We start from the raw sequence: 11,893 nt of genomic DNA on the forward strand, positions 1-11,893 counted from the left end.
AACATACCAAGATCTCTTCGTGGGAAACTTGGACCATGATACTCAACCGTCCAAGATCCCTTCATGGGAAACTTGGACCATGATATCCTATATACCAAGATCCCTTGATGGGAAACTTGGACCGTGATACTCAATACAGCAAAACCCCCTGATGGGAAACCTTGACCATGATACTCAACGCACCAAAATCTCTTGATGAAATGCAAGCAACTTGTAAAATGTACTACAGTGGAATTTGATCTCATTATTAGTTGATTTGAGCTCAACAGGAAAGATCTAATCTAAGTTGATAGATTTTAAACATTTAAATTTTCTTAGGGAGAATGCAGTTTGCTCTCTGTGCTGTGCTACTATTTTTGAATCTAAGCTATTCTTAAACACGCAAAAACTAATGTGATAACTTTATTTCATAGACTCTGGGTAGCTACATTACAAAATATAGCGATGAGGGCACCTGGGTGGCTCAGTCAATTAAGCGTCTGACATCAGCTCAGGTCATGATCTCACAGTTCGTGAGTTCGAGCCCTGAATCGGGCTCTGTGCTGACACCTTAGAGCCTGGAGCCTGCTTCGAATTCTGTGTCTCCCTCTCTCTCTGTTCCTCCCCCACTCACGCTCTGTCTCTTTCTCTCTCCAAAAATAAATAAAAACATTTAAAATTTTTTTAAAAAAATAAAAATAAAATAAAATATAGTGATGAAAGTAATTCAGTAGATTGAAGAATTGGGAAGGAGGCAGAAATCTTTTAATAAATGATATATATATCTTTAATTTCAGGTGAGAAAAGTACATTTGAACTTGGTAAGAATGGAACTTTACGTTCTCTGATTTAACGTTACTGCCTAGTGGTGCTGAGAAGAAAAATGCGCATTGGAATTCCTGGGGATGGAGTCCCAGTAATGAATCCTCTGACGTCAAAAATGTAACAGTGCAAAAAACACCCAGGTGAGCGCTTTGCATGCAAGATTATACCATCAGTGCACTGTCCTATCATTTTGTGAGGTTTTATCTCTCCCTCCTCCCCATTTTTGCACTTTTTATGTCTTAGCCTATCTAGAGAAGCGATAAATGAGGAGCTTATTTGGAGGAGTTCAGAAATCCCTTCCTCACTGCAGAACATACGCGTATATGCCTTGTGTATCATGTCAGGATTGGTGGAAAACGTTCCCTTGTGGATCCGCAACGGAAAACATCAACTTACAGACTGCCCTCCTTTTATTTTTTTTTCTTGAGATCCTAACAACTCCCTGAATTCTTCTGCCCACTGAACCCTTTCTGAAACTTGAGTTTTGTTACAGTTCATTCATTTTCAAAGCAAAGAGCTTATATTTTCTTCTATCACCATTTGGACTGGTCCAATGCCTTGTGTACGCTAAGTGCAAATGGTCATTTTTTTAAATCGGTAATTTTTGAATGAATCAGCTAAAAGGGCTTTAAAGGAACAAACGAGAAGAAAAGAGATACAGAATCAAAGTTGGGATGAGGAGATTCATAGATTGACTGGCTTGAGTTGGAAATAAGTCAACTCGTAGCAGGTGAGTTGGATGTTAAGTGAATACTGGACTTCACTTGTGGATGGAGGGATGAGTAAGTCCCCAAAGACATGATGCAGAATGTGGCTGAAGGCATCAGTTTAAGGAAGAAGGAGAGTTTACAAACTTTCTCCTATCTTGTGGAAATGCACCACAAAACTCCCTTGCTGAAGAGTCAGTCCCTCCTCTGTTCCTCCCTTTCTGCTGGGAACACCCTCTCCCCACAGAGCAAATGAGTATGTGCTCACAGCAGACAAGAGAGTGTTTTGCTTAAAGGGGACATCAGAGTGCTTGCATATTCGGAGAGGAAGGGACCGTATAGTGTTAGTATGTTCCAATGTCCAACTGGGCATTCTCAGAAATCGTAACACATTTGATCTTCATTGGACAGTGGATATCGCGCTTGAGTGGACACCTTTCACACACACACACACACACACACACACACACACGTTCACTTTCCAAAGTAATCAGATATGTGAAATCTAACAGGGAAATGTTTTTCACTTAAAAAAAAATCTGTGGGGTGCCTGGGTGGCTCAGTCGGTTGAGCATCCGACTTCAACTCAGGTCATGATCTCAGGTTCGTGTGTTCGAGCCCCGTGTCAGGCTCTGTGCTGACAGCTCAGAGCCTGAAGCCTGCTTCAGATTCTATGTTTCCATCTTTCTGTGCCTCTCCCCCACTCACGCTCTCTCTCTCTCTCTCTCAAAAATAAACAAACAAAACGTTAAGAAAAATCTGTTTCTCGTTTGTAGAAACCTATTTCTCTGAACCCAAATATAGAGTATCTGATTGGATCAGTAAAATAGAGACCAGTCACTTTTATTTATCTTAACGACTATCACTCTTTGACTTTTCTCCTGGATGTCACCTGTGAGCTCACTGTGTGATCTGTAGGTCAGATGTGTTCATGTGTGGGCCCCCGCTTTGCACACCACACACCCTCCATGGTCGTCGAATCCAAAGCTACAGAAATCTTCGCTTCTGTTCGCTTTTGCTGCCATCTGGATAGGAGCGCTCCAAGGAGAGGTGCTCTTAGACATAAAAGAGGGAAAGTGAAATGAATTTAGTATGAAAACAGCCTGGTTCAGGAGAACCAAACCACGGAGCAGGAAGGCAGGGACCTACTCCCGACCATCGAACACAAGGAACTGAATCTTCCAGTGAAAGTTCATGTAACGAGAATAACATGAAATTCACATGAAATTCAACAGATAATGTACTGACCTCTTCCATGTCAAAATTATCTGTATAATCATCTTGTTAATTATGATTCATAATTAAGCAGAGGCATACTCCAAAATTGCTATAATCCTAAACAATATGCAGAAGAGGTCTAAGAGGCCTGCTATTATCACTAATATAGCTGACGTCACTAAGTGTGGAGGAGGTTGAATGTCTCAATCTTCTAAGCTGGTAGAGAAATGCATGTTATCAGAAATCCACTCCAGGATAACCGTCTTCGCAAAATACTCAATTCCCTTCCAGGAATCCTTGTCGGAGAGATTTCTGTTTAATAATCTTCCATAATTACCTTCCCTTACGAGCTACGTCTACACAACGTCACAGACGCGAGTGACAGACGGAAATGACAATCCTTTGTTTTCACAGAGTTGCATGTTGATTCGTTAAAACATCTGTCTCACTGTGTTAACTCTAACTCAGTTACCCTTTTACTTTGTCACCTGCAGGTGACTTACATGCATACAAATGGACTGAGACTTGATGAGAACAGAAAGGAAATTAATCTCTCTTTTATCTCACGTTTAAAAAAAAAAAGACTACTATTGTCTTTGGATGTGCAAAGGCACTCTTCCAAGAAATGAATTTTAATGCTTTCTTGATGATTAATTTCTGTAACTCACACAGGATGCTAAAAACGCGTTTGACAACTGAGGCTGGAAAAGACCAGGCTCCGGAATAAGGGAGAGCAGAATAATTCTGTGCTCTTGTAAAACAGTATCGTATTCCCTCTACATTCCCTTTTCTTAAAGCCATACTCAGCACTATCAGAAAGGATGGTCCCTTGATCCCGTTCTACACTATCTAGTAGTGATCCCACTACTACGGTAAATGATTATGTTACAGACAAGAAACATTTATTACGCACTGGATTAATATTTATGTTAGACTCCAGAAGCACATGCAATTTTGCTGATATGTTGTTTTTGTTCCCTTTTTGACGATGAATTATGCTGCACTAACATCAGACTACAGAGTGGTTACATGTGCAGGATACTTCATATATGAGCGCCTTAAATCCCAATGGATCTCATTCACACCCACAGGAAACAGAGACACGTACAAGCCACGTGACCTGTCCGCCGTCATCCCTTGGCTGGTAAGGGGAAAGGCTGGCATGTGAACCCAGGTGGGCACGTTGTTACAGCTATCCCTCTAGACTCAGCTGGAGGTGGGAAGTGGGTTTACATTAAAAAGCATAAAGATGAGGGTTGATGGGGGGGGTGGGAGGGAGGGAAGTGTAGGTGATGGGCCTTGAAGAGGGCATCTTTTGGGATGAGTACTGGGTGTCGTATGGAAACCAATTTGACAATAAATTTCATATATTAAAAAAAATAAATAAATTTTAAAAAATGCCCAAGTTCTATAATACTTAGTAAAAAAAATAAATAAAAATAAAAAGCATAAAGAGACTCTTATGGTTTGCCTCCCTCTCTGAAATAAACCCATAAGAGACTCTTAAATACAGAGAACTGAGGGTTGATGGAGGGGTAGGGGAGGGTGGGGGGAAATGGGTGGTAGGCACTGAGGGGGGCACCTGTTGGGATGAGCACTGGGTGTTGTATGTAAGCGATGAACCAAGGGAATCTGCCCCCGAAACCAAGAGCACACCGTATATACGCTCTATGTTAGCCAACTTGACAATAAATTATATTAAAAAAAAAAAGCATAAAGAATCACTCTCCCCAGATCTTGGTAGGATCTTGAGGTCTACAGGCGAGGAGCCCAAACTATTTTGCTAACATGGGTGCAAAGGGGACACCACTTAGACGTGCAGCTCCCGTTGTGAGCGAGATTTAGTAGACAGAAGAGGACCACTTGGGTGTTTTGCTGTGGCTCATTCATTGACACTGACTCTGGAAATTAGTTTGAGACGCCTGGGTAAATTTAAATGTCCCTTCATGACATCCCTGTGTACAATCCCTCTGAAGTATGACAGTTAGTAGGATTTGCCCTAGCCCTATACTATCACAGTGGACACAAAGGTTGCGTTTCTACCCAACAGAGTTAATGCCTCAACTCTGCAGAGTGCCCGCAAACTGGAACCAGTACCATCTCCTTGGTATGCGTGCAGAAAGCAGCAAATTTTCACCAGCCAGCATTAAGAAGGTCTTCCCACCTATAGGTAACACTGGAGATGGAAAGGAAAGCACATGGAGTCTCAGAATGGGTAGGGGTTCCGAAGGCTCAAAACAAAACAAGTGCTTCAGCCATTACTCTGTTTTCACTTAGGGTATAGGCTTCACTGTGGAGTTCTAGCAGGATTGTAACACACTGCCGTGCACGTTGCATAGTCACACAGCAGCAAACAGGTGTTACCTTACAGTTGGGAAGGTCAGAGTTGGAAGCTGGCACCAGGAGACAGAAAGCAGCAGAGCCAGGGTGCAGCAACAGATGGAGGGTCTTTGTCATTAACTGGTGGTCCCACCCAGGTTGTGCAAGCTACGCTCCCCTTAGCGTAAAGTCAACCGATGAGCCAAGGCAATCCCACATGCAGTGGAAACGGCCCTTCGCCATGGAAGGTGTCACAGTTGCAGGTGCCAGGGATTAGCAATGGAGGTGCCTTTGGGGAGTCGTTTTTTTGCCCACAAGCGTCCGTCTCCCTAAATTAGGAATCCTCATGTCCTGTGCAATCCCAACATCTAAGCAAGTGGTGGGTACTCAAGAACTATCTTTGGGAGTCAAGTCAAGGTGGGCATGGTCAACCCCGTCACCCTCTGATTGACACAGAAAGAATGAATCTAAAAAATTGAAGGATCGGGGCGCCTGGGTGGCTCAGTCGGTCAAAAGCCCAACTCTTTTTTTTATGTTTGTGTTCATTTTGAGAGAGACAACGAGACAACAAGCAGGGGAGGGGCACAGAGAGAGATGGAATCCCAAGCAGGCTCCACACTGTGACAGCTCAGCTGAGCCGAGATCAAGAGCCAGACTCTTAAGCAGGTACACCACCCAGGTGCCCGTAACTGTCTGACTCTTTATTTCGGCTCAGGTCGTGATCTCGCAGTGTCTGAGTTCAAGCCCCGTGTCGGGCTCTGTGCGGACAGCTTGGAGCCTGGAGCCTGCTTGGGATTCTGTATCTCCCTCTCTCTCTTCCCTTACCCTGCTCATACTCTGTCTTTCAATAATAAATAAACGTTAAAAATTTTTTTTTAGAAAATTGAAGGATCAAGGTGGTATATGCAATATTGCTGTCTTACATCATTACATAAATGCATTGATATGAGTTAAGGCAGTCCATAAAGGGAGGTCCTTGGAGGAATCAGCATGTTGCCATTTCAATATGTTATTAAGGGCGGGGAGTTTATTCATTAAGTGAATAACCAACAATTAAATTTCTAAAGCTCCACATTGATTCTCAAATTGATGCAAATATTTTAAAAAAGAAAAGAAAAAGAAACCTCAAGACTCCTGACCCTACAGGCTGTGATTTGTTCTTTGTACAAACATACAGGCAGGTACACCTTCACTCACGAGCGAAATGCCAATATTTATACGTTGTAGGAAAACACATTCCGCCTTTCAGCCCCTACTGGATTTCTGATTCTCTCGTCAAGATCACGTGAGATACTGTTTGCAAAAGAGCTCCGGAAACCCCGAACAGGCAAGCAAGCCACGCTGGCCTTACTCTTTTAAGTCTGGATTGCTTTTCCATCAGGTAGGATTTCCCAATTCCTAGTCAGTAGCAGACCACAGTGAAATGGCCAAATCCTTCATGTTTCTGAGCTACACAGCTGCACATCTCGGTGCTGTAGTCGGGAAGGCTACTGATTTTTCTCCGGGGTTGGTCTCTTTCGGACCAACCGACCTCTCACCGGGAGGGGAGAGCCACAAAGTCCCCAGCACGGCAAGCGTACCAGGATGGCGATTTTCATCTTGTATGCTGTGTTGTTCTCTCTGTCCTTTTCTGCCTTTGCTTCTTCGAATGTCTTATTTGCGTAGGTCGCAAGGAGAACAACCACCACCCAGCTAAGCGGCTTCAGAAGTGAGCTGTCTCATTAGTTTGGGGTATGGTTGTGCTTCCCTACAAGCACCACCAGCCAGAGATTATAATTATATTAGCGTACAAATATAATAGTGCACTGTCTTTCCACCCCTTTCTCCAGGGGTTCTCTGTGATGTGGGTAATAATAGACCACCACGGTCTGGTGTTTCGTGACGTGCTGAGGCCACCTTTCAGCACTGACAAGGACACAGCACAGGAGAGCTGATCCAATTTTGGACACGGTAGATCCCTTCTTGCACGCCTTCAGGCAAATCTTAAGTAAAAATCATTCTCCAAGGATTAAAGGGGGGCAAAAAGAACAAAAAGAAAAAGAAATCTCTCCCCTAAAAGATGCAAAGGACACATTTTCGTTTCTATAGTTGATGGTGTCTATGGTTCCTGTAAATTAGTTCTTTTAATTCCAGTAAGAGGTACCTTTCAGGCTTTTGTCTCCCCTTGTCTAAAAATAGCATACGCAAATTGGTCAGTGAGAAATGTATTCACACTGCAGCATAACATTAGTCTGGTTAGCCTTTACAAATTTTTTGTTTTTTAATTTGAAATCTACACAGACAGGAAGATAACCAAATTCTACTACCGTTGGATTAAATGAATAAATCAAACATCATTGGTTCTTACAGATTTTCATGGCTGTGCTACTGAGAAGAAAGGGAACATTTTGTTCAAGCAAGCACATTATCTCCTAATGTAGCTAGAATCATGTAAGGATACTCGTTAGCCATTTGACTGCTGTGAATATTAGGAGGAAACAAGCTGTAAATTTATGTTAGCAATGAGTGTAAACAATGAAATCCAACCATTGTATGAAATATCCCTTGCTTCTATATTGGAAACAATTAGTGGTTTTCCTTTCAAGACTCGGAAGGAAGGAAGGAAGGAAGGAAGGAAGGAAGGAAGGAAGGAAGGAAGGAAAAAGAGGGAGAAAGGAGGGAGGGAAGGAAAAGAAAGAAAGAGAAAGAGAGGAGGGAAAGAAAGAGGGAAGGAAGGAAGGAAGGAAGGAGGAAACTGCTAAACTCTTTAGGCATTAATGCAAAAGAACCATGCCTTCTAATTTTCAGTTTGCAACTTAAACATGACAGTGTTCTTAATTCTATTGTTTTCTATAGACTCGTCCCTTTACAGATGATGCGGGCAGAAAAGGTAACACTACATGCTCGCACTGGTTATCCGCTGCAGATACACATTGTAAACACGCTAAAAAGGCAATAGATGAAAATAATTAAGTCATTAATTACGGCACCATCCATCTCTGAGTGCTCGGTAAATACAAGGGGAATGAATCATAAATTAGGGTCGTCGCTGCATTCATAATATGAAAAATGTAAACAGGTTATAGGAAAAAATATCATGCACAGGACATTCGAAAACCCTGTTGGCAAATCCAACACTGGGCGAGCACGTGCTGTTTACTGTTTAAATAAACTACTCACCATCCTCCGTGGGCACGTAGATGTTTAAGTAAAGGCAGTCTTCGTTTTGATCTTGAACGTAGGTCATTAAAGTATCCAAATTAGCAGTAAACCAGATGGGCAGCATATCATGTAATAAAGACCTCTCGTCCAGGTGTTGGGGGCACACAGCAGCGAACTGGGTGGCATTTCGAACTCCAGTCCATGAGGACGGGGGCTCTGGGGGCTGAAATCGCCTCTCTCCAGTGGGAGGAGAGGCATACGGGACCCCCAAGTACTGCTCCACTGGACCCAAAATCTCATTGGGCAATGGTGTTCTTAAGCCCCGGATTTTGCCATAATTTGTGTTGACCACTGGATACTGTGCTTGGCTGTCACTGAGCGTGAACTTAATGGCAAGAGCGGTTATCCACAGGAGAACATTGGAGTTCAACATGACGCAGACCGGGGTAAAGAACAACGGAAGCCATAACAGTCCCTTGGGCCTCGACATTGTTCACTTCCACATCCGCAGGTGTCCGTGTGATACAACTCCAAGCAAACAGACCCGTGAGGTGAGCCCGCAGAGAGATAGGGCTTTCCAGGGAGCAAAGGACCCAGGAGGGGAGCCTCTCAGATGGGTCATAGACAGAGCCCAAGGTTAGGAAGAAACCCAGCAGTTGTCTCGGCAGCCCACTGCGAGAGAGAGCAGCCCTCTCTTAATCCTGGCACCGAATCCCGGCAAGTGTGAGGCTCCAAGGAGGCGGTGACCATCCGATATCCGAGGACAAGGGTTCCTTAGGAAAACTCCCAGGCAGAGCAGTCCGCCTAATGGGGGAGAAGAAAACAAAAGCAAACACAGACGATGATAATGAAGCCAAGGATGCCATGCAACCCTCAACATGACTCTATGAAATTCCTATTTGCTGCTGAGCATCTATCTTCATGTAACAGAACCTAGCAAGAGCCTCACTTGTCTTAATTCTTGTTGGGTGCCCGTTACCAGGAACGACACGGGACATTTAGAAGACATTTAGCATTTGTTGAACGTTGTCTTTGTTGAGTTGCCCAAAAGTGATACATATTGCTCAAATGACATCTCCCAATTTCACCATTAGCTACAATGACCAGCCAATCAGTGGACAGGTGCTCCCCAATGTTTGTCAAGCATGTAAGGAAACTGTCACTATTCCCTAAGGTCTGAGAGTCATGGAACATATGAAAATTTTTTCAGTACAAGGAAAGGAGAAGTGTGCACGCTCAGGGGCGCCTGGGTGGCTCAGTGGGTTAAGCATCCGACTCTTGGTTTCAGCTCAGGTCATGATCTTATGGTTCATGGGATGGACCCTGAGTCAGGCTCCATGCTGACAGAGTGTAGCCTGCTTGAGGTTCTCTCTGTCCCCTCCCTCCCTCCCTCCCTCCCTCCCTCTCCCTCTTTCTCTCCCTCCCTCTCTCAAAAAAAAAAATAAATAAATAGACTTGGGGAAAAAATGAGTGTAGGCTCTGGATACTAATCTCTCTTGGGTTACTTAATGGCACCTATCTTTAGACTCCACACATCATCACCCTGAATCTCCGCATTCTTGTAAGAACTGAGCATGACATTGCATTTCAAGTACATTCTGTAGTGCTTGTCCCATCAGGACATCATTCATAATTAAAAGTGTTGATACCTAAGCCATCCAGGGTAAACTTCTCACCTTGCAGCCCATTTTAAAAGCTGATGGTACTTTTGAGTTACCCTCCCACTGAGTCTGTTCTCCCAGACTTGTCTCGATGTAGATCTTATGACTCTCACTAGATCAATCGTTCCTCTTACGGCATTAAGGAATGTTGTGCATGAGCAGGAAAGGATTGTGAATGCTCCATTAGGGATAGAAAATATTACATTAGGTGGTGCAAGGAATCCTATCCTTAAATAGAGTGTTCTTCAACTCGAAAACAGAGAATGCGTTTGTAAAGATGTTGTGGGCAATTCAGATTATTTCTGGACTAGACCATAAGCACCCAGTTAAGTGCACAGTGGAGGAGAATATGCCAACGAGCTTTTTTTTTTTTAATTAAACCTATCGGTGGGATGCCTGGATAGCTCAGTCACATAAGCATTCGACTCCTGGTCTTGGCTCAGGTCATGATCTCAGGGTTGTAGGATTGAGCCCGCATCGGTCTCCATGCTGAGTGTGGAAACCTGCTTGGATTCTCTCTCTCTCTGGCCCCCCTCAAAATAAATAAATAAACGTAAAAAAATTAAACCTATCAGAGCTGGAACTGTCATGGAGCTATACCACCTCTGGGGGAAATTCCATAGTCTATGACTTCCTGGGCCAAGTTCATCAGACCTGAATAAAAATGCACTCACCATTAATTTGTGATTCTGAGAGACTCAGGTCCTCAAAAGGCTACCTCTGTGAGCTGAGGGAAGGGAGCTGAGCTGCTGGGAATGTAGGTCAATGGTGTGTCAAACCTTCTTCATGGGGTGTGGCGAGCAGGACTGAGAGGATCTACAAGCCACATGCGTGTTAAGAGTACATAATGGGATCAGCCCTAGAGTTCACGCTGAGCCCAATGATCAAGCCTGTCCTCTGCCTAAACCGACCTCCCCACAGGGTTCTGAGGGCCAGAGAGAGATCATGGACCAGCAGGACCTAAGAGAAGGTGTTGGGGGACGTGTGAACACCTTATAGGTAATGTTCATCAGTTCAGGACTGTCTTACTTATTTCCTCATTGTTTGAAATTGGGCTAATTTGCACAAAAGTAATCTGATCTGAAGCCCATGGTCTCTCTACCTCAGCACCGTTGCCATTCTGCACCACGTACTTCTTTGCGAAAGGTGATGTCCTGTGCCTGGTAGCGTGTTAAGCATCCTGCCTGGACTCCACCTGCTAGATGCCAGTAACACCTCCCCACCCAATTTGAGCAATCACAAATGTCTCCAGTTATTGCTAAATGACCCCAGAGTGAGGACCACAGTCTGAGCCATCCAGCATGGAATTCTGGAGCCATGTAAGTGATTTAGGTATCCATGGGTACATTTTAAACATTATATGTTTGTGGGGAGCCTGAGTGGCTCAGTCGTTTAAGCGTCCGACTTCAGCTCAGGTCATGATCTCACAGTTCATGAGTTCAAGCCCCACGTCGGGCTCTGTGCTGACAGCTCGGAGCCTGGAGCCTGCTTCGGATTCTGTACTCCCTCTCCCTCTGCCCCTCCCCTGCTCACGCTCTGTCTCTGTCTCTCAAAAAGTGAATAAACATTAAAAAATGTATTTTAAGGGGTGCCTGGGTGACTGAATTGAGTGGCCGACTTCGGCTCAGGTCGTGATCTCTCAGTTCATGAGTTCCAGCCCCATGTCTGGCTCTGTGCTGACAGCTCAGAGCCTGGATCCTGCTTTGGATTCTGTGTCTCCCTCTCTCTCTCTGTCCTTCCCCAGCTTGTGCTCTCTCTCTCTCTCTGTCTCTCAAAAATAAATAAATGTTAAAAAAATTTTTTTAATCTATTTTGAAAAAAAACCTTTGTAATATGCTTGTGTGTGTATGTGTGTATGTGTGTGTTACATTAAAATATCTGACAACTTTAAAAGTTTTAGCATTACAAGTAATACAGAATTCAAAAGTAAATCTATTAAACACACATCATCATCATGATTAAAAAAAATCCCTATAAATTCAACCAACCAACATATTTGGGGACTAAAAAAATAAAAGTCCTCTCATGTAAATGTCAGACACT

At 43.7% G+C, this 11,893-nt stretch overlaps 1 protein-coding gene across 1 annotated transcript in view; it reads right to left on the reverse strand.

The window, feature by feature from the left end:
- NLGN4X (neuroligin 4 X-linked) overlaps window positions 1-9,562 on the reverse strand; it is a 240,092-nt gene extending 230,530 nt beyond the window's left edge. The window contains exon 1 of the mRNA XM_049643354.1: window positions 8,208-9,562. Within this exon, the coding sequence (XP_049499311.1) occupies window positions 8,208-8,679 (472 nt within the window). The 5' untranslated portion in view covers window positions 8,680-9,562. The remainder of the gene's footprint in view (window positions 1-8,207) is intronic.
- Between the last annotated feature and the right edge of the window lie 2,331 nt (window positions 9,563-11,893).

The sequence above is a fragment of the Panthera uncia genome, chromosome X (assembly GCF_023721935.1).
Source record: "Panthera uncia isolate 11264 chromosome X, Puncia_PCG_1.0, whole genome shotgun sequence".
NCBI lineage: Eukaryota > Metazoa > Chordata > Mammalia > Carnivora > Felidae > Panthera > Panthera uncia.